Genomic DNA, 27,731 nt, shown 5'->3' with positions numbered 1-27,731 from the left:
TGAATATTCTTTAATATGAAATATTGATGATGACAACAATGATTACACTGGTGGTCCTGGAATGGTGTGTTTCATATTTTTAATGTGACAAATATTATGCATGTTTGTTAAAATGTTTCTTTCTCACCTTTCCCCATCAAACCGAAGTGCCCGTGGCAGCTCACATATGAAATTTTCAATAATCTGTTTTTTTAAAAGGTATATGAAACTGACAAGGGATAGGAGATTCACAGAAAATCAATGGCTACCAAGAGGGGAGAGATGTATAAATGCTCTTATTTCAGGTTAGGGTGACCTCTTCTACATCACCAAAAAAGTAGAAATACATCACTGAAGGAAAGGAGGACAGAACAGCATGGATTCATATTCATAGATGAAGATTTGGAAATAATCCTCACAATTTAAGCAAACTTCATTAGATCACATAATGGAAAGACTGTGCCTAGGTCACCTGTTTGCCTACTAGGTCTGCTGTCCAGGTACAAACTGTTGATGGTTAATTTAAAGCCCATTTGGATCAGACAGCCCTTCAAATAAAGGACTAAATTCTGAAAGAGAGCCCTTCAAACAGACGACTGTCTTCTGTTAAGTAGGACTCTTAGTGTTTTGTGGGTTGTTGTGGTTTTTAACAAATAATCAGGCTTGGGGACTATGAGCACCTGATATTTCAGCTTTCCATATCATGTGGAAGGATTTCTGTGGTAACCCCATGAGTCATTATGAGTCATTCAGCAACTGAGGCTCAACTATTTTGATACAGATAGGATGGGATCCATAGAGCTGTGCAACAGACAGATGCTTTACAGGCCGCACAGCAGCCACTTCTGAAATGGAGGGGGACTTCCCATACTAGCGTGTGATACGGCCTGTGAGTCTGCTGACCGAAGAAGTGGAGAAGAAAAAGGAGGAGGCAGCAAAGGTTCAGCCTGCTAACCACATCTGGGTCCTTGAATTTGCCTAATGCAGCTCTTTGGCTCCTTGCCTATATTGCTTAATTTCGGAGCATGTGAAATCCTTCCAGAAAAATGAGCTCGAGGGTTAAACCCTGGCAAGACTCTGGTTTACATTATGATAATGCACAGAACACTTTGGCCCATGCATGTCACCAGTGTGGTTCTTAATAGGTGCTTCCTAATGTCGCTCTACTCAGCCATTGCCATGGAATCAGGGCAGGCAATTCCTAGAAGCAAGATGGGTCGTTCTTCCCCATCCCTGCATTTAATCAAGAAGCACGACTGGTGTCTGTTGGGTCTTATCAGCCATAATCTATTACTTCTCCCTAAATATGTCTTTTTTATAGAAAAGGGCTCTGGCATGATGTTGGCTGTGGAGCGTGGGAAACTTTTACTGTCACACCCTTTTTATTGTCACACACCAGCATCTTAATTTGGGTGGAGAGAGCAATAAATAAAAAAAAGGATCCATACGGGTCTAGATAAGACTGCTTGCCAGCAATCTAGCGGAGCGGAGGGGAGAAACTCTTTGTGGTTTGAATGAATGGAGCAAGACTAGCATAAATCGACGCCCACGTTTTCTTGAGAAAAATTGCATCGCTGCACCTGCACCTCTTCAGAAACTAGTATATCTTGTGTGTCCAACTATGGTTTCTGGAACATTTTTGAATCCAATATGCAGGAGCACATGCTGCCCTTCTCTTGCAGGGCAGCCTTGGGATCAGGTCTCCCTGTCCACCTTCTTCACACGGGTAACGCTTCCCCCAAAAGCTTGTGGCATTGCCACCTAGGTGCCAATAGGAATCACACGTGGCACAGCCAATAGAAGTTTCTTGTGCACCTGAGCTGAAGGGCCCCAATGCCCCCAGTGCCTGTCTATGGTACAGTTTGGCTTGTGGTGCCCACTCCCTGCCAGGGTGGACTAGAAACAAAACTAGCTCAGTGTTTTATGAGTGCTGCACACAATACATCAGAGCACCAGATGCTCATATTTAGGACTTGGCCTGTGGCATTTTCCTTCCTCCCCCTCCCCCAATCAATTTGCCTTGAAGGACATCTTTGGGGGAAGAAAAGGCTAAGGGGTAAACTCTACACAAATCCAGAGCGGAGTCCCTAAGATGGTTGGATGGTGCCTTGTGCAGCTCCTTCCAGCAATTCCTGCAGCCAAGCTGGTGCCAAACATATTGCTCTGCTTTCCTTTGGACCAGCTACACCTAATCAATGGAAAAGATAAGGCCGAGCAAAGCAGACCAATGGCAATACTGCTTACTCCCAATTCCAAGACAAGCTGATCAGCATTGTTCCCAATACAGATCTTTGGAGGACCCCACTGCCTACTTCCCTCCCCTGGAAAAGCTGTCTGTTTATTTATATACTCTGCTTCTGCTTTTTAAACTGGTTACCAGTTCATATGACAACACTCGCTTTTTTCTGCTGATGTTACATGGCTGCTTTGGGGGTGGTGGTGGTGGAGATTGGAATTAGGAAATCTATCTATGGATCATCAGCTCTTTCTAGATTATTGTGGATTCTCTCACATGATTCTACTTTGAAATCTTTAAGATAATATTTTAGTTTCCTGTTAATTAAGATGTTTTTAATGTATACTTTGACTTTCTTCCGTAATGTTTTATTCTGGCTTATTTTATTTTGTGCTTTAATGTGTTGTAAACTGCTTTGAGATCCCCCCCTTAAAAATATAAAGCAGTATAGAAATGAAATTAATAACAATACAGTTGAGATATTTTTGTGTGAGAGAATGAGCAAAAGTTTTCACATCCTAGGCACGGAGACCATACAAATCAACAGTGAGGTACAGCAGAGAAGACCTCAAGACTGCTGGATTACAGTGAAAAATACTACCAATGCCTCCATGCTTCACAAAGAAACAGGATCAAGCCCTCCTTTTAAAAGGTTGCAAAGTTGGGAAGTATAGACTTCTTGAGGTTTTGCATCAAAGACTCCAGGTGTTCTAGGCACCCTGGTGTCTTTAGGATGGAGATGGTCACAGTATTAACACCCCAAAAGAACTTGCTTCTCCATTCATTGCAGCTTTCAATCCAGAACAGAGTAAGCGGGTCTCTGTGTCTCCAGATTCCAGCCTGCTTCCAGCTCTCACATACAACTCTGGCTACTCTTTTCATACCTAGCAGCTAGGTGTGGGAAGGTCCACCCATTTGTTCAATGGCACAGAGCAACTTCTTTGGTTATGCTAATGGTGGTGCTTAGCTAACCACCCAAAGCAATTTACCTAGCCCTAGACAAAGGGACTGGTTGGGCAAGCTTGCTCTCATACATTCTACCCCTACAGATACAGGATACCAAGAATGGGAAAGGACTCAGGGCACCAACCAGAAACTCCTAACAATACTCTTTCTAAACTAGCAAGGGCAGAAATAGAATCCCAGTTTGATCCAACATAAAATAATTTGTGCTTGAAGGCCATACACCGATCTTGGAGAAGACAGCTGAATCACTCCATGGAAATAATGAATGGGAGTAGGTTATGCTAACTAGCAGCCAAAGAGTTAGTAAAAGCTATGTTATTTGAGTATGTGAATCAGAACTTAGGACTCTCACTTCTTCCTTCTGCTTTCTTGTGGTTCAAGCTGAGCCCCAAGCTTTCCTATGGTTAGCTTTTCTGTTTCTCCCTTTAATTGGTACCTTAGGAGTTCTTTGTAAATGTTTAAATAGGCATAGACCTGCTCACCCATTTGCATTTTGGTGGCCAGTACATGTTTTGATTATTTTAGGAGTCTCACTTGGCAAGTAGACCACTTAGTGGGGAACAGGAGGAAGGGGCAGCCCAGCACTTGCTGCCTTGGGTGTATGTGTGTCCAGGGCAGGGTGGGGCAGATTATGGGATGAGAGAGGAGGCCATGCCATTGCCCCCTAATCCCGTGAAATTCAGAAGGCTGAGAAAGGGAAGAGTTTAATTCATGCCCCACAGAAGGCAACCGGTTGCTAACTTTTATTGTAGGAATATAGAATCTATTGAATAAATATACTTGCTTCATACGCAAGGAATCAGCACATCTTACAACAAACTATTCTGGCCCCTTAAGCCGAATGCTCCTTGCATCAGCTGCTGCACTCGGGAGCCCTCTGCTGGATGAAACGTTGATTTGAAAGGTTTGGTACTTGTGACGACTTTCAGGACTGGGCAAGCTTGACAGTTTTAAAGTGTAACAAATGTGGGGAATCAAACTGTCTCCCTTCAAGTGCTTCCATTTCAAGAAAATGGAGATATCCCAAAACCTAACAGGGGAAATGCATTTTCCCTATAGCTAGCAGGATTCTCCCCTGCCCATGTATAAGCTAGAATGTACCACCATTCATCAGGTATTAAGAAAGGGACCAGTTTTCAGCAGCAACCCTCTCAGAACAAAACTACCCTCCAATCCATTACAGTACTTTACTTCCACATTTACCAGGCTTTCATTTCTGAACTGGATCAGCTCCCGCAATGCAACATGCAGGGATGGATGCTTTAAACTGATTGTGTGAATAAGCCTGCAATGCCTTATTATCCATAGTTGAGTTTAATATCTCTCTTATTATCTCATTGTTACTTGGGCTTCTTTATTTCACAACCTTGGATACTAAGTCAAATATTCCACTGAAGATCACTCTACATCCACCCACAGAAGCCAGATAATGACAGCTTCTCGCTTATTCATCACCCTATGTTTATAACTTTTATATGCCTGTTGTCTTTGTCCATGGAGTTTTCTTGGCAGGGATACTGGAGTGGCTTGCCGGTTCCTCCTCCAGGTGGATCACGTTTGGTCAAAACTCTCCACTATGACCTGTTCATCTTGGGTGCCCTGCTCGGCATAGTTCATAGCTTCTCTGAGTTCTTCAAGCCCCTTCGCCACGGCAAGGCAGTGATCCATGAAGGAGTCGGACACGACTAAACGACTAAACAACAACAAATGTTTATAACTACAATTAGAGCAACATTTTAAAAAATGCAGCACGTTACAGCACAACTATAGTTTTGCACAGCAAACATACAGGATAATGCATACCATTTTGTTACCAAGGGAATTTCTTTTGGACCAGGAATGCCCGTCCACTTGACTCTTGTAGGGTCTGGGATGAAGAACCCATGAAAGACTACAGTTCCCATCATCCTAGTCCGGTTATGCTGGCTTGAGGGGCAAGGGAGCCACAGCTGTGTTGCCAGGCTCATCATGTTATATGTACAGTGAAGTCCAAGGAAAATGAATAATCACCTGTAACATACCATGCCCTCTTTGTTTTCTGTGCACCACTTCTCACTTTTCAAGGCTGTTTTGGTGAAACAATGTGTGCTATATCTCTAAAGCATGACCAGAACAGCAAGGCAAGAGCAGCAACAGCTAACTTACTCATTGCCCTTGGGACTGGCTTAAATGCAGCATCTCCCAGCTCTGACAAAATTAGCTGCAGGCTCTGTAGTACCTCAAAAGAGCTGAACTAAAAGGTCAAGTCTGCATCCTGTTTCCCCATCGTGAAAGGACATATGAAAGATGAATTTAATAAGAGCAAACAAGCTTGCTCTGGTGATATTTAGACTCGAGTTGAAAAAGGTATCCCATAGGTGGGTTTTGCTTTGCAAATAAGAGCAAAGCAGGAATGGGGCACCTGTGACCCTCCAGATGTTGCTGGACTCCAACTCCCATCAGCCCCAGCAAGCCTGGTCAATGGGCAGGGATCGTGGGAGTCAGAATCCAGCAACATCGGGGTAAAAGGATGGTAGTGTTTGTGGAGAAGGGATGCAAAAAGAGGCTGCAAACACCCACAACAGAAGTGTACAGAAAGATGTATTGAATCACCTGTTCTCTGAAGCTGCCCCAAGTCCCAAGATCAGACGGGGAGATCTCTCTTTCTCCCCATCAGTAAAGGGCTTTTTCAGAACTGAAGCATCTAACACAGTGGAACAGCACCCCTCAATGATCTCAGTGATTGGGATAATAGATCTATAACTGTTGCGACGTAAGCCTGAATTTCAGAGCTTAGGCTTGAACTGAATGGCTTTCAGGTGAACTGAAAGACTGCCAAGCGATCTTTCAGTTCATCTGACACAACTTCTCTGCTCACCTTCCTCTTTGGCACTTTCTTCTACATATGAACCCAGTGGCTGCTCAACAGTTATATAGTTCTTGGATCAGACTCAAAACAGAATATTTTTATGACCTAGTTTAGTCTAGCTTTTAATGAGTCTCAGAAGTATCAAGTAATTGATTTTTGTGTATTACAAGGTACCCTTTGGCTTCATGATTAAGCTTTTAAAAAATGTGTATCCTCTCATGAAATATATCAGCTTTGCTCCATTGATTAGGGATAAACTGCTGTAGCATTACCGTCTCTCCTAAAGCTTTCAAAGCTGAAGAGTTCAATTCTTCTTCCATTTTTTCTGGTAAGCACCCAAGCAGGACACTTTCAAGCAACTGAACAGGACTGAATTCACTCTCCTGAGTTGCACTATGTCACCAATTTCCCTTGGCCCAGACTTAATTTCTTAACATTTGGATATTGTCTGGAATGAATTTTAATTAGAAATCAGGAAGAGTGGTAAGTTAACACACAACAAGAATCTTAGCAAAGTCACAGCAAGTCTTGGAAGGGCTTCACTACCAAAAAACAAACTAACCACCTTCCAGTTCACACCAACTCTAAAACTTGAGTGATGTTTTGTATTTGCCTCAATTCAGCTTCTCAGCTATTATGTCAGGCGGATTATTTGCATTTCTAAAATGAAACAGAGCTCATCAGCAAGTACACCCTTACTTGGTAAGAAGTTGTGTCCAATTTCAGCACCTTCCATTTGGGTTTCTTCTCCCCCCTCCCCCAATTTGAAAAGATAATGTGTGTTAAGATAATCAACTAATTTATTCAGTCATTATACACAGCTATCCCTGATTTGAGGTATTTCCAGCATGCTTACCTATTAGATTAATGGGGAAAAAAGCCAGATTCCATCTTGTGCCTGCATTTTATTATGTGCAGAATGACAGCGAATGTCAGAGAACCACAACAACATGGAGGTACAGGTAAGTGAGTGGGCCCAGAGGCTACATACCCACTTTGGCACAACTCATCAGCATAATTTATACAAACACTTTAATAAATACATAATAAACCATAAAAAGACAAGCAAGGACTTATTTTGGGATGCTGTGGCACATTGACAGCAGTGGAAATGCCAACGTTATCCCACAAATCAAGAACACCACAGCAGGTCAGAGGGCGGACCAAGGTTCACCCCCCACCTAGGAGAGTGGTGAATCCTATCAGGCACAGACAGGAGTGAATTAATTTACTGACATGTTTCATTGGTCCACCCAGTCAGAGAGAAGGGGGTGGGGGAAAACACATTGTGTTCCTACCTCAATACAGGCAGGAATATCTGGAGGCTGTTATTACTGAAGGATTACCAAGACAAAGTGACAGCCAATTCAGTACTTCATGGGCACAAAAAATTGTTCTATGCATTTCATTCCTTACAGAAGCAATCCCAAAATTAAACTGGAGTGATAAAAATTCTGTCACCTGAGAAAACTCTCAAGACAGAAAAAAAAAACACTTTCATATTTAATTCACAGTTAAAAGAGTTTTACATATTCCAGATTTACCATACTTATATGCTTTCTGACTGAGCTATTTGGCAATTTCTCCCCACCTGCACAACACAGCACTTTGGGAGTAATTCCTGTGGATGAAAATGCCAGACAAAGTTTGAATGGATCAAACATGTAACGTGCATCAGAAACCTACCCTCAGCCCTTATCACTTCAGAGCAAGTTGTAGTGTTATGATAAGCTTGTATATACACCCACAGGAATTATTTTCCCCGAAGAGCCGTTCTGTAGAAGAACTGTGTTACTTCTGAACTGGATTTTGAATGCTCCCCTTTTCACAGCAAGAGTTCTGGGATAAACCCCGCTACCCCAACACTGGCATGGAATGACAGTGGCTATAGAAGAGAGATAAATAGTACCAGTACAAACGTTGCTTCATTCAAGCTTGGGAACAGCAAACATCACAGCAAGCACATTGCTGTGCTTCAAAGAAAGAAAGAAAGAAAAAAAGCTGAGGACAACAGTAAGAAGGCCACTAGTGGCAACAGTAAAACCAAGATAATTTAAATAAATAACTACTTCATGCCAAGAGGAGGGGGAAATAAATAAATAATGGTTCGGCCTATAAATAACCCACTTTCACATAAGATTCTCTGTTCCCTTATAGCTGGCTAAAGTAAAACAAAAGGACCTCAAATAATGAACTAACACCCCTCTCTTCATTCTTGAAGAAACACTGGAATGTGATGAGCCCAGAATCAAGGAGAGAGGGAGCAGAAGTAGGAAAGGGCGGCAATCAGGAATGGGACTAGGAACTCTGCCCACCCACATCTCCCCTTACTCATCCAGGCCGGGTATTAAGTCTGCAATACTGTCCACATAATAATGAGGCACCAGGTCCTTTGCAGCAGGGCTGTCGCTGGCCATGTATGCCTGTGCCTCCTCTAGGTTTGAGACTCCCGTCAGGGTCAAGACCGTTTCAAGGCCACAGTTCTTGCCAAACAGGATATCTGTCTCCAGCCGGTCACCCACCATGAGCATGCGGGACGGATCCACACCAAAGCGCTCCACAATGCACTCAAACATATACGTGTTGGGCTTCCCAATTACCATTGCCTTGCGCCCAGATGCTGTTTCAACTGCAGCAGTGAGACTCCCTGTTCCTGAGAGAGAAAAGAAAAGAAGACACCCTCATGTGAAAAGATTGGTCTCCAATTCATTAAGCAATTTAAGCATAGCCTACCTATTTATGCAATCAAGCTAGATTGGGTTGACAAAGGATGTGCAAAAGAGCAACTTTTTAAGCCTCCAAATGGTGAGACTGAACAGGCCTAGTTGTCTCAATGAGGTGGTAACTCTGCAACTGACAATACTCTTTAGGGGACAGGGACATGCATCACTGAATGCTCCTCCAATTGCATGAAGGAAAATTCAACCATGCAGTCCCCACCTGCACCGTAACACACTATGACCTCAGCCTCAGTGTTGGAGATAAGCACTTGCTTGGTAGGCAAAGGCAGCAAAGAACTGCATGCATGTGATCTAGCAGGCAGGTGAGAGGCACAGCACACCATCCCTCCGGTGTGCCAGACATAGAAACCAAGCAGACTGCAAGACAAGGGAAGGTCCCACCTCCATCCCCAGGATAGAAATGCAGTGAGCTGGTGGAGCAAGGACAGAGCTCTTTATCTCTCCTTTGAGAGTCTTCAGCAGGCTAGTAACTTTTGTGGGCTTATTACAAGGCTGCTGCACATCTTAAACCCTAGTCCGAGAACTTAAATCCTAGTCCAAGGATAAAAGCAAAAACTCTATCCAGGATGAGAGAGCTGGCTCCAAGGCCTTGATGAAAAGAAATTCTACTCCACCCCCTGCTGGTGTGTTAGTTCATGGAAAGAACACATTTCTAGCATTAGGCTAGATATTTGAATTTCCTTTCATTGTGTCATGTAACTTCCACATTGTCCTGTAAGCTTCTCTTTTGATTGATTAGCACTGGCACAAAGTGGGATGTAAACTGGTCACATTTGGGATATTGTTGAGGTTAACAGTGAATATTTCCAAATAAAGAATGAACAGACATGTCAGCTGCCTCACAAGTGAGGCACTAGGAAGTCTGGGAAAATAAAATCAGGAACCTGCACCCAACTAATGGAATTGTAGTACTTTTTTTTTTAGTTCTCTTACAATCCTTAATAGATTCTAGGTTTGGGGTTCCCCAAGGTACAGAAAAGACCTGAGAAAAGACGGCCTGCACTGTCACACAGAGCCTGATGCACAGGGGAAGGAAAGTGGATGGCTACTCATGATGCAGTTTGAGGAACTGCATGGCTAACTCACAATACTGATTAATGTAAGGCACCATAATACTATAGATCTAGCTAGCAACCCAAACAGCCTACCAAGAATATTGGGTACCTGGGATGTGCCATGGAGCACATAGCTTTACAGGACCCCATACTTGGCAGACATAGTATTTTAGCATCTGATGAGCAGGATACAGGAATGGGCTCCCAAACTAATAGTGCTTGACCACTGATGACATAATACATGGCCAGGAGTTCCTCCCAGACCCAGAGGGGAATACCATCCTTAGTCCAGGATGCTCTTAAGAGGCTCCACAGATGCCAGCAATGGGACACAAGGGTAGTGTTCCTTTAACTGGTATTTTAGGGAAAAGGACACCTGATCCTTTTGGAGAACCATCCTTAACCCTTGACCCAAGAAGGGTGGTCTATGGACTTAGATTCAAACCCTAGCTCAACTCATGAGGTGTCTAAGCAGGCCATAAGATTTCAGCCTCAGCTTGAGCATCTATGGTAAAAATACTACAAGCAAGACGGCGTCTTGTTCGGTTTGAACCACAGCAACATGGGAACAAGCCCCATAAGGCTTAAGAAGCACTACCTCAATTCTAAGATTTTCGAGGTATCTCTTACCAGTCACGAGTGCTTACCATCTGAACCCAGGGCACACCCTAAAGTTCGCCAGCTGAGGTTCCAGACCTTACTTTAAAAACCCTGGGCTCCTTGTCCTGTCGGTTTGGAAATCCCTCTGCAAAGCTAAGGAACGCGAGGGCGAAGGGGAGGGAACAGGGCCAAGTACAGTCCCTCGGCCATGAGCGGAAAGGGAGCTCTGCTCATGCTCAGGAACCCATCCCTCCTGCTACCACCAGGCGCCGCCGAGGCTCCGAGTTGGAGCCCCGCTCCCCGTCACTCACCCGGGGTGCGCTGCCCGCTGCTCAGCGGGTGCCAAGGGTCCGGGTCGGTGGCCACCAGCAGGCACTGCGGGTCTCGCAGGTAGGCGCAGGCCTCGGTCAGCTTGGCGAACGTGAACTGGTCGTCGTAGCCGACGACGACGGCGCGCACCGGGAGCCTCTCGTGGCCGGCCGGGTCCTCCTCCTCGTCGTCCCCGCCGCCGCCTCCCTCGCCGACCAGGCGCAGCCCGGCGTCCCGCAGCTCCCCGCGCAGCCCTTCCCCGCCCAGCACGAAGACGCAGCCGGCCGGGGGCGAGTCTCCGGAGCCGCCCTCGGCGCCCAGCAGGCGCTGCCGGAGGTAGAGCGCGGAGCAGAGCGCCGAGCTGAAGACCTGCTCGGCGCGGACGCCGCGGAAGCCCAGGCGGGAGAAGCGGCGCTCCAGCTCGGGCACCGAGCGGCGGCTGTTGTTGGAGACGAAGAGGGCGGCCTTGCCGTTGCGGCTGAGGCGCTCCAGCAGCTCCGGGGCGCCGGGCACCGCCCGCTCGCCCGTCCACAGGACCCCGTCGCAGTCGAAGAGGACGCCCTGCGCCTCGCCCAGCACCTCGCGCAGGCACGAGCCGCTCAGCCGCCTGCAGCCCGCCATGCTGGGACCGGCCGCTCTCACCGCCGCCGCCGCCGCCGCCGCCACCCCCGCACCGCCTCTTCCTCCTCCTCCTCCGCTCCCGCCCGGGCCAATCAAGAGCGCGGCGCCGCCATGACGGACGGAGGGGAGGCGGTGGCGCAGGAGCACCAATCGAGGGGCTCGGCGACCAGGCGCGTCGGGCGAAACAGAAGCGGGCCCTGGCTCAGCGGCCAACCGCGTTGCAGGAAGGCCAGTGACTGGCAGCTTCGAGGGACGAGGCGGATGTTACCAGCCATGGTGATAGGGGCGGGGCGGGGAGGACGGGGACTGTGTTGCCATGGCAACCCGTTACAGTGATTGGGAAGGGAAGAGGATCCAGATGTGAGAGCGCTGGATGGTCTTTCTGAACGGGTGGGGGGGAAAGGATGGAACCGAGGAATTGAAAAGCCCGCCCCCTCCCGCCGTAGCCTATGGGAAGAAAGCAGTATGGAGGCCCGGAGCAAAGTGACGGCTGCTGTAAGCCTATCAGGTAGAAGAATAGAGGTTAGTGTCCTATGAAATACGGCGAACGAAAACAGCAGCGTTAGCGAAAAGTGGGCGTCACAGCCTTAGCTACCTATCGTAATTAAAGAGTGGAGGCGGGACTAAAAAAGAAAAAGGAAGTAGACTATTAAAAAAATAAATACATCAGATGGTAAACAAACCAAGGCGGGCGGGGAAAGAATGAGAGACGGTTGTTGAGGCCAATTGGCGGTTTCAGAATGAAAAAAGAAGGTGGAGCAAAAAAAGGCCAGCCAATGACTGTCTTGGAAAGGCCTTGTGGACGCTTGCTTACACACGGTTCTTTTACAGCAACTGGCACCAAATAACCCCGAGAACTGTAGTTTACCCTTCACAGAGTGCCAATTCTCAGTAGATTTAATGAACTACAGTTCTCAGGATTATAGGGAGATAGAACTGTTTTGTATTCAGTGGTCTGTGTTTGCCTGAGTTTGAGTCTGGACTAAGGAATCCGAGCTCCATGTGTTCTGATTCGATACATGATGTCCAATCACAGAACACTTCAGGATTTAGGCCTCTGGCATTGGTCATTGAACTCTGAGTCATGATTCGCAGCTTGGAAGTTTAGACGGCCAATCATGTTGGGAGTGGGAGTGGCCCAGACTTTCAGGAATGTATATAAGCAGCTGCTTTGCCCCTGTTCCCCAGTTATGTAGTTCAATAAAGGTTCTTGCTGTTATCGCTGTGTCTTGCCTTGTGGGAACCTGCCTACACTTCAGGAATGTGCCTGAGATGTGTGGCATGGGCTCAAGTTGAAGGGTGGATGCGAGGTCCTTCAGAACTTCCCCTTCGTCCTCCTCCTGGCAGAACTGAAGTCCTGTGGACGTCTACCTGGCTTTCACCCTCTATAAGCAAAGGACAAATAAATGGCTTTTCACTAGCAGCTGGGTGGAAGAAAAGGAATCGACCCATCTACTCACCCTGCCTATGGCTGACTTGTGGTCCCACCACAAATTGAGATATCGGGAAATGCAGCCTCCACCATAAAACAGATTCATCGCTCCTATTAAGAGGGCACCTGAATTTTATCCAGCCGCAATTCAATAATCATGACCATATCTAAAGTAGCAGCATTAAGGATAAAGAAAACATAACCCTGGCCAACCACTCTTGGGTCTGTAATTTATGGAGATTTAATGAAAACCGAGCACAATAGATCTTGTCTGTTCGGAGCACTAAAGTGAAGTTAGCAACACTGAGAATACAGTCATATTCATGTCTGAAGTACTTAACTTCTTGAATTAAATGAGACTTACTACTAGGTAAGAGAATATAGCTGGGGTGGTGAACTTTTTGTCAACTAGAGGGCTGCAGTCCCTCAGGAGAACCACATGCCATGGGTTCTAGCCACACAAAAGCCAACAGTTCCTATCTACACACACATACACACCCCTTTCATACAGACAGAAAAGATGCATTATTCACATTTCAACTATACATTCCAGCTAGGCAAAAGCACTAAAGAGGGTTGGTGGGGGTGTCTTTTGGGGAGTGTCCCCAAGGATCACAGTCAGCCTTGGCCCTCGAGGTTTCCTATCCTTGCTGTATAAGATTGCAGCTTGATTTACAAATTCTATTGTTAACCACTGGTTTCATCTGGACTCTCAAAAAATCCAAATCTTAGCTGATCTTCCCTGCATATCTAAACAGCATAGCACAAAGTTAAATCTTGAATGCATGCAGTGTGGGAACTGCTTCCTTGTCCCTGTCCCTCCCCCTGTACCCCTGAGATCCATTCAGATTGATCATGTGGACAATTATTTTGTGCAGAATGCCCTTCAGCCTGTTTGCCTTTATCGTGTGACGGAATGCAAAGTGATTTTCTGGAAAAGCGTGCACATGACTGCAGCTTGGTGAGTGAGCTGACTGGATTATTTATACACAGAAACAGCTGTGTGCTTGCTCGTGGTTTGCTGGGTTCTGCAACTAGCAGCATCTGCAGTGGTGTGTGTCCTTTTTGTCCTATCAATTTATAAAGAAATTGATTTTAACGGAGTCGTCATTGTAAGACTCTGGTGCTCTCTTCTCTGCAGAAAGGTGACACATCTCTGCTCAGTGAATATAGGAGAAGGGGGGGGGGGAATACCTCTCCCACAAGTGCCAATATGATTTGCATTGTAGAAGATTCAATGTTTTTAAATTTCAGAGAAATAATGGGGAATTACACCATCAAAGAAGGCAAATACTCCTGGTATTTTGCACAACAGAAGTAATGCTATCATGGGAATTTGCAGAGGGTTAGTACCTCTGTTAGCTTGCTGTAGGAAAAACTATGAAGAGACTTGTGGTCACCTTGAAGGCTAAAAAGTATGGCAATCATCCTCAAAGCTGAAGTCTACTCCATGAGAAGCATCTTATGAAGATGACTTTATCCCACAAAAGCTTATGCAGTATACATTTAAAGCAACACAAGACAATAGTAAGAGACTCTACAGTATTTGATGATACAAACAAAACTCTTATGTGTGAAGGTAAGAGAAAGAGCTGCAAATCTCTAAAGACAAAAAGCAATAAAAATACTGTATTTAATAAATTGCATCTGGTGAAAAGGACTCTGGACCATGAAAATGCATGCTGCAATATATTTATTAAAACCTTAAGATGCCACAGAGCACTCTTGTCATTTTACAGGATTTTCTCAAGAACTTTCCAGGAGTTCAGTTTATCTCTGACACAAGCAAAGCAGACACATTCTTTAAAAAATGAAGGAACGTGCTCCTTCTCTCAGCCATAAATATGACCGTCAGTTAAAAAATAATTTACCAGCTATGTATAAAAATAAGTGGTCACCTTTCCAATCCTAAGGAAACCCATGTGAAGAATTTATTAGGTCATGTCTACATTGCAAATATAAATGAGCTTAATTGTCCTCTCCCAAAAGATCCCGAGAATTGTAGTTTCTTAAATGGGGTACTACACATCTCTTTCAAAGTCTTACTATAAAACTACTGCTATACACTTTCTTGGAGAAGCCAAGGTTAAAGGTTGCAGGGCAGATGTGCCTGCAGCAAAAAGCTCATCCAGAATATAAGGTGGGAAGTCCACTATCCTTCACTCATCCATCTTCAAACTTAGGAGTGGTTCAAATACACATTTGCACCTGAACACTTGCATGTGTGATTGTGGTGTTGTGTGGCAAAGTCCAGACAAATTTTCAGATCAGCTCAAACAAAATGGGCATTAGATAAGGTGCTCACACATTTATCTGCCAATAATTGCATAGAGAAACAAAGCGATGTGCGTGCATATGTGAACAAGCCTTGTATCTAGGCTCTCCACATTGAGAATACATACACTGACTGTAACTCGGATCAAGCCTCTACCTTTAAAGAGCGGCCAAAAGGAGGAGTCTATTGGTGACAGCTTCCAGCGTTACTACAGTTCTATGATGGGAAAAGCTGCACGTAAAATTAGTTCCATTAGTTCTTCAAGGTCCAAGATCCTTTTTGGGGTCCACAGCTGACAATTGTGTTTTGGCCTGCACTTTTGATTTTTATTGTGCTGCACCTGCTGCCCTTATAAAAAATAACTAGAAATATCGCACATAACCTGGATATAGATAGGGTTGATTTTCAAATGGCCCACCCTCTCTACCAATCACATCCCAATCAATCACTGTAAAAGGATAAAATAATCCCTGAGTCTGAGCTAAGGTGGGATGTAGGGCAACTGGAATCAAGTGGAAACACCCTGTTAGGATTTGTTGAGGTTCTGAATTTTCTTCAAGGGGAAAAAAAGCAAAGACATTAGAAGCACAAAAAAGCAGATCTGCACATTATACAGAATGGAGCATTAGACGGAAAGGAAGAATTCTGGACGGTACCACATCATACAGCAGTGCGGGGAAGTGAATCATATGTTTGAATGCTCTCAGCTTGGAATGAACTATTGCATCAAGAACAAGGTTATACAGTGCAACTTAACTACATGCTGGAAGGATTTTTTTTTTTAAATGTCCCTGGCTCTGCATCTGAATGCTGCTTGGGAAAGGTGAGAGGAGTACCAGGAGGAGAGTTCAAAATAATACAAAGTAGGAAAAGAGCCATTCATGAATAGTGGAAAAGGCAGCAAGAAGCAGAGGCACATGGAAGAAGAGAGATTGCTTTTGAGGTTGCAGACGCGAGTGCTGGTTTCCAAGCCACAATAATGACAGATGTCAATATGGCACCTCTATGTCCCCACAAGAGCTGCTAGTCTTGTGTGATGTGCCCAGGGTCACACCTGATCGTGCACCTTTTCCTTCCTTACGCTGCAGCTCCTTCTTCATTATTCTCCAGAGCATCAACCTCCAGATCTGGTGCAGATGGAGAGCTGCTTCTTTCTACAGGTGGGGGTTCACTGGGCTCTGTTGTCACAGGGAGGGATTCCTTGGATGTTTCTATGCTGCTGTCTCCAGGAAGAGAAAGAGGTGCTTCATCTGCCTCACTGGTCCTGCTTTCTGAAGGAGGCTTCGGGGATGGGGACGCATTGCGACTTTGACGCCTGACTGGCTGGGGTGGAAGTGGTGGAGGGACAGAGGGAGCTCGCACGCTTCCTCCGATGGTTCTTCGAGGCATTGCTTTAGGGATAGAAGGAGAGTCTGGGGCAGGAGGCTGGGTCTGAAGCTGCACAGGAGGTGGGGTTCGAGGCTGGGCTATGGGTGGAGGCACCGTGGGTCGGGGTGGAGCAACTCGCTTTGCTGCAAAGCAAAACAATGAAACAAAATCCAGGTTCTGAGAATTTTCGCCTTGCGGATGTCACCTGTTATCTGTATGGTCTCTCCGCACAGCAGCTCTGCACCTCACACCCCTCCAAATTTCTACTCTTACCAGTGCTTGTCCTCAAGTGTATTTTTGCAAGTTTGGAATTAAGATTCCCTTCTAAGGATTCTCTCCCATTCCTCTGAAAAGCTATGATTTCCTTACAAGCAGGCTGTAGATCAAGTCCCAAGCCCCCAAAACCACTTGTGCAGGCAACAAAAATCCAGAGGCATAGCCTGCTTCCACACTATGGCCTTGCAACATTGCACAAATAATGCTTTTCTCTGGTCACCTAAAAGTGGAAACTGTGGATCCACACGGTGAGTTATTTCCTCCACTAACAGCACCCCCATACACACTACAAATGCATAATTTGGCAATGGAAAAAGCTGTGGCTCTCCATCTCCCATTGTCCCTGGCCATTGGTGAGGCTGCCTGTGGCTGATGGGAGTCCAATACCTTCCCCATCCCTGGGATAAACAAAAAGCACAACACTGGTGGCTGGATCTCAACACTGGTACATTGCTGCAGGAACAAGCCATGCACAAGAGTTCCACTGCACAGTGTAGCTCTTCACAATTAATGGTGATGATTATGAAAAAGAAGGAGATTAAAATGGTGCAAAGCATAACTAAAACCTGAGAAGTTTATTGAAACCTGGATTATGTCCAGCTCTCCCCAACTGTACTACAAACTTGTGGTGTAAGCAGCCATTGTTTCCAGGCATGTTGACAAAAAGAGCTACAACAATTAATCACTGTTGCAAAACTTTGTCATTTAGAATCACAAGTTTCCTGACAGTAGGGAAAAGGCTTTGTAAGCTGTGCCGATTTTCAATCATTCTTTAACACATTCATAATAAAACATTATGATTTATATGTTTTGAAGAGCTATTGCTCTTCTGTGCCAAAGGAAAAAAAAGTGGGGAAATGTTAATGGTGGAAGGGACCATGTTGCAGGAAAGCAAATGACAGATATTCTAACAAGCTATGCAATGTGTTAAGGTGTGGAAAAAGAGGGTGGAAAAAGTAAGGTGTGGAAAAAGAGGGTGGGTGCTTCAAGTGGGGGTGGTCAATATTGCAAATGGGTCATTCAGAGATCACAAATCACAGATTTTTCCTGGGAAAGGGCAATTTGGATTTAATGGGGGGAAATATGGACTGGCATTTTTGATTCCTACAACTGTTGTGTGGACTATGTTAAAAAAATCAGATTGCTTCCAGATGTGGGTTTATTAGGGGATGGAGTCTCTTCATGCATGCAAGTTTTTTTTTGCAGTGGGTCCACATGACATCATTAGCACCACTGGTAATCAAATTTACCCTTTACAGGGAAAACCCAATAAGTAAAAAAGCTTGTTGCCAATGGTGTGCTTGCAAATTAAGCCCCTGTCTGGAAGCACCCTAGAATGCATGAGCAGTGCCTATCCCTAAACCACCACCCACCTGGAAGCACCCAGTCCCCAGGCAATGAAACTACTTGTTTCACAGAATATTCTCCTGCAAAAAGGAGCACAACTAGTGTAAGGATAGTGCTGCAATCGCATTTGATGTCAAGTGTGTGTGTGGGCCTGGCAGGGGGAGAGCACACAAATACAGTTTGAGAGCAGTGTCGTCTGGATTCCCCAGAAGAGCTGCACAAGCTGACAGAGCCTATTCTGGAGCAAACAGTTCCTACAGAAGCACCCATAAGAACAAGACTTACACTTCCTTGAAGCATCCTCAGCAGGAACAGGAGTAGGCAAAGAGACTGCAGCTTCAGTAGAAGGTTGGGTCACCTTTGAGAGGACTGTTCCAGGGGTTGCCTCAAAATGTTTCCTGTCAGTTGGTAAAAAGCTTGTAAGCTGTTTGTAGTCTGATCTCTTGGCTCAAAAAGACACGAGAGTGCTCTGTGTGTGTGTGTAGGCTGGATTTCTCAAACAGATTTGAGCAGCTGAGCTAACTCTTCCACTAAAGGCTTCTCGTTTATGTTGAGCCCTCTAGTTTGGTGGTGCTGTTACTGGGTGCCATGTCAGGCCATAATAAGACGATGCTCATCCACAGCTTGATCATGGATGAAGGGGTTGGCATGTATTATCAAGACTTGGTTGGGTGAGCTGAATGGCCCCAAGCAAACTGCGTCCATCTGGGTACTCAGTCTAGCACCAGGCTAGATGGGCTGTGTGTTTCAAGAGCTATATGCCCAACTGCATGCCTTCTTGACCCCTGTCCCTCCCGGCTTACAAAAATCTAGCAGAGTGTAGGGCATTGACAGGTTGGAGCCAGAGCTTCATTGTGTTACTAAAGCTGCTTCTATATCATAGAATTGTAGGCTCCTTGAAGTAGAGACCTGCCAGATCTTTGTAAAGCACTTTGTGCCTGGGTGGCTCTATAAACAAACGTATCTCACAGTTCCAGGAAAAACTGTGACAAAACATATGCTTATACTCCTTGCCTTTCTTCGGGCCGTGGTGAAGCTGGTTCAGCAGAGAGAAGCAAAGATGTGGGTTCTTCTGCTGCGGAGACATCTCTATCTTTAATGTCTGATGGCGGAGTGAACAGGCCAGATACATCAAAGTCAATGTCTTTAAAAAAGGGGAGAAAGACAAAGTTATTGAGACGATCTGAAGTACTGAATCATACCCATTATGAAATGTTGTAGTCTTGCAGGAGGAAGTTCAAATTTTGGTATCTTCCATCTCTTCTGGCTCATGATCTTTATGATCCAGAAGATGCGGCTTGCTCATAGACAATAGGAGATGCCCTGGCCAAGAGTTCCTTATAACTAGGTGGTTATTTATGTATTTTTGGTGGGTTTGCAGTCAAACATAACCACTAAGCTGAGGGCGAGTTAATGCATGAAGGGGTTAAGATCATATAATTGTATTCCTAGACTTGGCCAGTTCTATGATGGAAGGGACAAGGAACCTGTGACCCTCTGGATGTTGCTGGACTCCAGCTCCCACCATCATGGTCAGCCAGTGGTCAGGGATGATGGAAGCTGTAATGCAGCTCCTCACCAGGGTAAAGAAAAATTCAGGCCAACAGATGATGGACTACCTCCTGGGAAGAGGATGTCAGCATTTTGTATCAGGGGTTCCACAACTCCCACAACTTGGATGGAGGATACAGAAGCCATATCTAGTTGCACCTGGCACCTGGGGGAGAGAGATTGAGAGACAGCAACAAGAACTATGTTAAGCAAAGGCTGTTCATCCTAACTTTTGCTCTGCAGTTTCTGATGGGAGAAGTCAGTGAAATTCTTCTTTCCGTGCAGCTCATAAAAGTTATACAAGCCTTTTTAAAGGCTAGAGGTGACAAATCTAGGACTGTTTTAATTAAGATAAGGTAAAGGGACTCCTGACCATTAGGCCCAGTCGTGATTGACTCTGGGGTTGCGCTCATCTCGCTCTATAGGCCAAGAGAGCCAACGTTTGTCTGCAGCTTCCGGGTCATGGAGCCAGCATTACTAAGCCACTTCTGGTGAACCAGAGCAGCACACGGAAATGCCGTTTACCTTCCCACTGGAGTGGTACCTATTTATCTACTTGCACTTTGACGTGCTTTCGAACCACTAGGTTGGCAGCAGCAGGGACCGAACAACGGGAGCTCACCCCATCGCGGGGATTCGAACCGCCGACCTTCTGATCAGCAAGTACTAGGCTCTGTGGTTTAACCCACAGCGCCACCTGCATCCCTTTAATTAAGATATTAGCTCTTTAAAGTTCACAGAGGAACCAGACAGAGTGTTTTCCCTTCTGTTAGGGCATCACAACCTGTTTTTTCCTCCATTTGAGGAGAAGGAAAGGACATGTGCTTTAATAACGTAACTGAAAGTTACTTCTAGGCTTGCCATATCCTATCTGGGACAAGTCTTCAGTTATTCCCAGAACCACAGAGGAAAGCAGACTTTCCACAGGTTGGACTTCTCCCATCAGTCTGTTGTAGTGACAAGGAAAACGGTACCTTTGAGATCACAGGGGAGGAACTGGATCTGGCCGATGGAAGGGATCCTTACCTCCCCATATCCCACAAGTCCATCTACTGGTTAATCACCTGAGGTCTATACATAATAATGCCAGGGGGCAGCTTAAAAGGAGCTCACTCTCAGAGCCAACCTAGTGATTGACACTGACAGCTCACCATCAAAGGACCCGTTTGCATTCAAACCACTCTTGCAAACAGGGAGGGAAAACGTCTCTTTGCATATGTGACTTGAATCCAAACAAAGTCTGCAAACAGACTCTGAAGGCGTGCTGTCAGGCAGGAGTTTGCAGGCACCGCTGGTCAGCTGATTGGCAGTGTCTGCAAACCCCACTTTGCCAAGTCTTTTTACTGTCCCATAACTGGGGACAGGTGTGACTTCTGGCATGGGGCAGGCTTAGTAAAAACAGCATCACGGACCAAATGGGGAAGCCTATGGGGCCTAATTAGACCTGAGGGTCAGCAGTTCTCCACATGTATTCTAGACATTTTCAAGTTCTGGATAAGCTGCCTTGGGTGGCCTCTGGAATTCTTGGTATGATAAGGCTCTGGTGGGTCCACAGGAAAGCAGAGCAATGTGTTTGGCATGAGCTTGGCTGCAAGTGTTGCCGGAAGGAGGCCTACAAGGCGCCATCCACCTGCCTTGGGGACTCCAGTCTGGATTTGTGTTGGGTTTACTCCTTAGCCTTTTCTTCTCCCAAAGATGTCCCGCAAGACAGCGGAGGTTTAGGATCAGAGTTTTCCTTCTCCTGGATGGGCTACCTTCCCACGTTGACGAACCCCATCTGCCCCCTCACTTCCCCTTCCCTATACCCCAGAGGAGAATGTATTCTGGCAGTTTTATACAGTTACCCTTCAGTCTGTTGGGGCCACAACAGGTTGGGCCCTAGGACAATGGCAATGTTGCTGGGGGTCATCTTATTCACTTCCTGCTGTTCAGCCAGCTTGGCTAAAAAACGAATCAGATACCTGTTGGGAAAAGGCAAGTACTGTAGTGAAAACCAGGAAAACCACTGCCTTGACATTTCAAGCAGGGCTCTTTTGCCTTTCTGTTGAGTAACAACAGAAATGCAGCAGGCTTTTCCAGCACTGAGAGACAATGATGGTATAAGCGCCACCTACCAAGCTTCGTTCTAAAGCCCCTTAATACTAACAGGTGTGCCATACCTCATGTTGTTATAGTTGTCCTTGGGGAGACGGCTGCAAGTGTCCCGAAGATGCTCCAGTCGATTCTCTGGCTCTTTGATACTGAAAGGGAGAGGTGAGGAGGGCTACAACAAGCTTCAAAAGCAAAGGGATGCATCTACTATGATAATTGCTTATATGGAGTCTTATCTTTATTTTCTTCTCATGGGCATTTCGATCACTGTCTGGCTGCCAGTCTGCTGCTGCAGCTCCACATGTGTAAATCCTATCCTTCTTCCTATCAGCTCAGAGTGGCAACCCTGCATGGGACTACTCTGTTTAAATTCACAGTGGCAGATCTTCTACGTTTCATCTACCTTGGCCCGAGAACTAAGTCTCACTTTTTCCAAAGGGATTTATGTTGAGGTGACTGTGCACTCGAGCCAGGAGTAGCAAACCCAATAGTCAGGGATTGTGGGAAATCTGGGCCAGAAACATCTACAGGGTTCCATGTTGGCCAACTCTGCCTTAAGCCGAGTATGTTACTAATCATAACACTTTTCATGGTGTTTTTTAAAGACTCAGCTGGAAGGGGCCATCCTTCTTAACTCCCCCCTACCTTGCTAGATTTGTAATGAGGCCCACTGCTCCTCTTCAACTCTGTGTGCACCCTGACACATGCAATTTTAATTTCTAGTAGCATTTGCAACAGGTTTCAGTCATTCCCAGAGTAGACAATAATACAATAATACATTGCTAGTCAAGTTAACCTAATCTTAGCATTGAAGTGAAATCACAAGCTGTGTGAGCTGTAAGAAGGCAGCCCATCTTCCTAGTCCCAATGTACCTTGCAGTTTTAAGCCAATCATCATAGAGTTCAAAGGTCATCAAGGGCTGGGGCAGCTCTCGCAGGTAACATTTCAGTGCACCTGAGATGGAAGCAAAGAGATGCTGTTTTAGAGGTAGAACATGTCTCTCCCTCTCTCCCGGATCACAATACTCTCTGCTGCTTAATTATCTGATACCTCTAATCAGGGCTGGGGAAATCTGTGAACCTCTAGATGTTGTTGCACTCCTAATGAAACCCCTGACCTCTGGGTGGTACTAGCTAGGACTAACAGAAGATGGAGTCCAACAAGATCTGGAGGGCCACAGGTTCCCCAGCCCTGCATTATTTTAATATCCTACCTGCCACAGCATGAGGATCTGCATAGAATTCACCCAGGGCACCTGAGCCACAGGCAAGGCTGTACTTTAACTTCTTCAGCACAGATGCTCCAGCTGCCAACCGGAAGAGCCCCTGCAGAGTGGAAGAAAGGTGAGGCAAGGAAATTGGTGGCAAAAGAAGGGCTGGGCAAGTGAATGCAACCTACCTCTTCCTTCATCCCCGATGCCAGCAGCATCATGACACAAGCTTCAATGGGGACGGCAATCTCCCGGCCAGAAGCCTTCAGGTGAGTCTCTAGTGGCATCCCATACACCCCTACCACAGCTGCATCTCTTGGGAATGGGGAGTCTGAGAAGCAGCAGGAAGGAAGGGAGAGGGAGAGAATAAAGCCCACTGTGCATATAGGACGGGAAGTTTCCAAAATTCATCACCATCCAACTGCTGAGCCTGGTTTTCAGGAGCCAACTCAGCCCAGCAGTGGTCCATACCAAAAGCTCCTGAGGACCCCAGGCAGAGCAAAGGCATTTTGCTGCCTGAGGCAAGCAGCAAATGATGCTCTGTCTCCACACACCCAAGCCAAGTTACATATTAGAACTCACAGACAACCAAGTTCTTTGGGTGTCTAAAGCAGAAAATCTCCCTGGCAGTAAAAATGCAATAAATGAAACAATTAACACTTTGCTCTGCTTTCACGACACCCACAACTGCCTGACACCGTCACCTCACTCTGTCTAATGGTCGGGCCGGCCCTGCTTCTCAGCTCTGGTCTACGCAAGCAGCAGAATTTTTTGCCTAACCCTCTTCTTGGTGTGTCATTTTTCCTCACAGGAAGTGGGGTTTTAAAAAATCTATTTCAGGGACAAATATAGACACACCGCTCTGCAGAATCAACTCTCTTTCGGTCCCAGTGGGTCTCAGAGACTCTTTGTTTGTTGTCTATCTTTTTAGGCCAGCTTCCAACTGATGTTTTCAGAGTGGTGTATAAGAAATACAGTAACATGCAATACAAAATAAATTTGAAAAAGTACCAATCTCACCGTCCAGCTACAAAAATAGCAGCACTGTAGCGTCAGAGGTGCTTCAGAATTTGTGCTTTGCATGTTACCTGTTGTCTTTCCCATGTTCCTGGCTAACATCACTAAAGCTGCCCTGAAAATGACTAATGAATGTGTCTCTCAGTAAGCAATAGCAGGGGCCCCACTTGCAATGAGCTGTGTACGTAGTGTCACACTGGGAAGCTACACTACTTGTAGACATTCTGGAACACAATAAAATACAGTGACATACATACAGGTAGAGCCACCAACAAAACAGCAACAATAAACTGCATCCCCCGAACTCTAGGTGACCCAGCATGAACAAACCTATCTCCAGTGTGGCAAATAAAAAGATGCAGCTCAACTAATACCTGGCTGGTTGTGAGTCTCTTTCACCTCTGCCAAAGTAGTATCCAGAGATTCCAGGGACTTCCGGTGATACTCTGCTTGAATTTCCATCAACTGCCAGACAGAAAAATAAATGCACATGTATTTTTCCCCTGATTGGTGTTTTTCTTCTGCTTAGTCCTATTAAACCTGTAAGAGTGGCAAAGGGAATTCTGTAGCCCTCCAGATGTTGCTGGACTTCACCTCCCATCACTTCTGACCAATGGCCATGTTGGCTGGGGCTGATGGAAGCTCAGCAACATCTGGAGGGCTACAGAATTCCCATCCCTGCCCTAGAAAGAGTAAAGAGGAATTAGGGAGGTGATGATAATGATGTTGGGTTTCTTTACAGAGATGCAGAGATGACTGTGGGGGATAGGTCTTAAGGGAAGACCAAGCTAGACATTGGGGGGGGGGCGGGAGGTCTCAGAGCATAATTTTTCTCTTCTGATAGTTGCAGAAGTCCCTGATTTGGAGGCCCATAGAAAACAGAGCAAAGGGAAGCAGTTGGGGAAGGAAAATATACATTCACAAAACAGGAAGAAGAAAATTGAGAGGCGCAATTATAGAACTCCAACAAAATGCCTCTTTAGACTTTTAGAATTATCCAAAGGTATGCAAAACCATCTTACAATGAAGGATGGAGCAAAGGAAAGGAGAGAGATAAGGGAACTGACTTACTTTGATAAAGTACTTGGCATAGCTGTCTTCCTTGGTTGAAAAGTGATACAGGTCTGCCATGTACTCATCCTAGAAAACGAGATTGGGGAAGCATTGTACTTTGTTCCCTTCACAAAGAGCAAACCACAGAAATATATCAGCCTCCTTTCCTGTTAACTGCACCATCCTAGCTCCCTGCAATATCCTTACTGTGACACAGTTAGATGGTGACTAGAGATCTATGAATCTGTCAGTTTCAGTGACTGTCAGTTTCTCATTTTTCCATTCTTGGTTCTCTACATTTCTGCCTCATCTTGCAGAAAGTCTTCATGTATTTTTTAATCTTTGTTGGAAGCTGCCCAGAGTGGCTGGGCAAACCCAGCCAGATGGATGGGGTACAAATAATAAAATATTAATATTAATATTAATATTAATATTAATATTAATATTAATATTAATATTAATATTAATATTAATATTAATATTAATATTAATAAAATATTAATATTATTCAGCATTTTACATATGCATTTTTGTCTTATATACACAATTTAGCAGGCAAATCTATGTAATATTGTAAGTTCCTTTCACCAGCATATGCATTTTAATGCACACTTCCCTCTAATATGCCTAGTTGTAAATGTTATCTGGTTGGAGAACTGCATTGCAAAAATTTGAGAAGTGCGGTTTTCAAAGGATAGCTGTGTTTTGGTTCACAAATAATTTCAGGAAGTGTGCATTAGGTGGATTCATATTAACATGTGAACTAAAATGGTTTTCTCCCTCTTCCCTAGTGGTGGCCTGTTTCCAGGAGACACAGCATAAATACATCTCAGGACACACAAAAATCTACAAGTGCGATCTAAGAAATCATTAGGCTGTGTGTCTATACCTCCTACTCCAACCTGGTAAATATTGCAAGGTCCTTAATACCTTACGAAGTAGGAAGAATATGATGCATGTGACTTGGCACACACTGACTCCACTCTAAATCTCATGCAGCTTCTGGGATAATAATCACATCAATAACTAGGGATAGGTGAATCTGTCAGTTTCGGTTTCTCTTGGCTTCTCATTTTTCCATGCTTAACTTCGGACCTCCGCATTTTCCACATCAGTTTGTGATTTTTAAAAGAAACATCCTCTTCAACATTTTAGTGCAAATGTCTCCAAATATACACATTTTCATATGCTATTTCACTGAACAGACACATTTTTGCAGAACAAATTTCCTTACTATAATGCATTTTTGTATGCCATGTTCATGAACATGCGCATTTTTATGAACACTTTACTTGAGTACATGCATTTTTATACACATTGCTTGATTGGAGAACAGCACTGCAAAATTCAGAGAAAGGCGAAATTTGAAAAAATGGCAGTGTTTCAGTTTGTGCATTGTTTAAGAAAGTATAAATTGGGGAGGTTCGCTTTTAAATGTGAACCAAATCAAATTTCTCCTCCACCAATATCAACAACTGCTCTAGTTTGCCATTTGGATCTCTTTTGTGGGATCTAAACAATGACCCACAGCACAGCGTAGCACAATCAATGGGAGTTCTGCATGGTCATGTCTGCACCAACACTCTTGTCATGTTTCTCTCTCCACCCCTCATCTTTGGGCATTTCCTATACAAACATGCTTCCTTCTAACTGAGAAGGAGAATGTCAATCCCCAGCACACCAGCCACATTTCACACCTACCTTACTCTGTTCAACCCTCCTCTTCATCTCTTCTTCCTCTTCCTTCAGATTTTCTAGTTTGATGGCAGCAGATGATGGGCCTGGGCCAGCGGCACCACTGGTATTATTGCTGGAGTTCTTGGCAGCTTGGTTCAGACTTCAGATTCCCAAAGAAGAGCCAGAGGCAAGAGTTGAGTTGATGGCATTCAAAAATTATACATGCATGCAGCTAACCTCAAGTTGTAGGCGTCTGCTCAAGGTTGATGAGAAGAAGGCTTAACCATGAGCCCAGTTTCAGACAGCATGGTAATCAAGAAACTGCTGTGTTAGCTTCCTGGCAGGTGGGTCACTGTTGTTTACTGGGAAGGAAAGGGGTGAAGCAGCGGGGAGGTCAGTGTGATGTAAACGCACCAGCCGGAATGCTGGGTAGTCTCTGCTGGTGCGTTCACACTGACCTGACCTGCTCAACACTACAACACCCCTTCCCCTCGCTCTCTCTCTCTCTCTCTTTTTTTTAAATAATATTTATTAAAAATTTTCCAAAATAAAAAGGAAAGATAGCAAGCAAGAAAGAAAAAACAGATATGATTTACACTTGGTTTCAGTGGCATCTTTCCCGGACTTCCCCCCCCTCCCCCTCTTGTATTCCATTTCCCTTAAATTGATTCCACAAATTCTTACCCCAAATTTTAAAACCTTATTTGTAATTTTAAATAACCCATTTATTCCAAATTAATTTATCTTATTTATCTTAATGAACCATTTCTCCTTATATTTTATATAATTCCCTAAGATCGACCCCATTTCCCTTCCACGAATTCCCCTATTTTCAAACAACAGACATGAAAAAAGAAAAGAAAGAAATAATATATAATTTTACAGCCTTTGGATTCCAAATCTCCCCCCCCCCCATTCCCCGGTTCCAATCCCCAAAGTTCATCCATTGTCTACTGCCAGCCTGGTGTATCCACGTCTATATCTCAACTCCACTTTGCCGACTTTTGATAGCTTTTAATTTCAGAAAGTCCAATCTCGAAAAAACTCCCAGAAAAAGTCATTGTTCTTCCATCCAGAC

General features: G+C 45.0%; 2 protein-coding genes and 1 long non-coding RNA gene across 3 annotated transcripts in view; 1 reads left to right on the top strand and 2 right to left on the bottom strand.

The window, feature by feature from the left end:
* Positions 1–6,914: 6,914 nt before the first annotated feature.
* On the bottom strand, positions 6,915–11,479 carry PDXP (pyridoxal phosphatase). The gene is made up of 2 exons (XM_079993025.1): positions 10,737–11,479; positions 6,915–8,682 (listed from the first exon to the last, which is right to left on the bottom strand). The coding sequence occupies exons 1-2, from the start codon at positions 11,353–11,355 to the stop codon at positions 8,357–8,359; spliced, it is 945 nt and encodes a 314-aa protein (XP_079849151.1). The 5' UTR covers positions 11,356–11,479; the 3' UTR covers positions 6,915–8,356.
* A 949-nt stretch (positions 11,480–12,428) lies between these two features.
* On the top strand, positions 12,429–14,502 carry LOC307225345. The gene is made up of 2 exons (XR_013842913.1): positions 12,429–13,748; positions 14,042–14,502. It is a non-coding gene; the product is annotated as an uncharacterized lncRNA (long non-coding RNA).
* SH3BP1 (SH3 domain binding protein 1) overlaps positions 14,464–27,731 on the bottom strand; it is a 35,467-nt gene continuing 22,199 nt past the window's right edge. The window contains exons 7-18 of the mRNA XM_079992523.1: positions 26,678–26,813; positions 24,995–25,063; positions 24,298–24,388; positions 23,095–23,237; positions 22,910–23,021; positions 22,569–22,650; positions 21,764–21,844; positions 21,449–21,565; positions 19,673–19,770; positions 19,068–19,197; positions 18,339–18,451; positions 14,464–16,573 (exon numbers count right to left, since the gene is read on the bottom strand). Coding sequence (XP_079848649.1) covers positions 16,140–16,573; positions 18,339–18,451; positions 19,068–19,197; positions 19,673–19,770; positions 21,449–21,565; positions 21,764–21,844; positions 22,569–22,650; positions 22,910–23,021; positions 23,095–23,237; positions 24,298–24,388; positions 24,995–25,063; positions 26,678–26,813 — 1,606 coding nt within the window. The 3' untranslated portion in view covers positions 14,464–16,139. The remainder of the gene's footprint in view (positions 16,574–18,338; positions 18,452–19,067; positions 19,198–19,672; positions 19,771–21,448; positions 21,566–21,763; positions 21,845–22,568; positions 22,651–22,909; positions 23,022–23,094; positions 23,238–24,297; positions 24,389–24,994; positions 25,064–26,677; positions 26,814–27,731) is intronic.

Source organism: Podarcis cretensis (assembly GCF_951804945.1).
Source record: "Podarcis cretensis genome assembly, chromosome: 10".
In the NCBI taxonomy this organism is placed as follows: domain Eukaryota; kingdom Metazoa; phylum Chordata; class Lepidosauria; order Squamata; family Lacertidae; genus Podarcis; species Podarcis cretensis.
This window is presented reverse-complemented; position numbering and strand designations above follow the sequence as displayed.

What these genes read in the sequence shown, in the direction of transcription:
- PDXP (XM_079993025.1), bottom strand. Translation starts at nt 11,355, where the DNA reads ATGGCGGGCTGCAGGCGGCTGAGCGGCTCGTGCCTGCGCGAGGTGCTG. An exon ending in CAGCGGGCAGCGCACCCCGG is followed by an intron (nt 8,683 to 10,736) that starts GTGAGTGACGGG and finishes TTTCTCTCTCAG; the next exon opens with GAACAGGGAGTCTCACTGCT.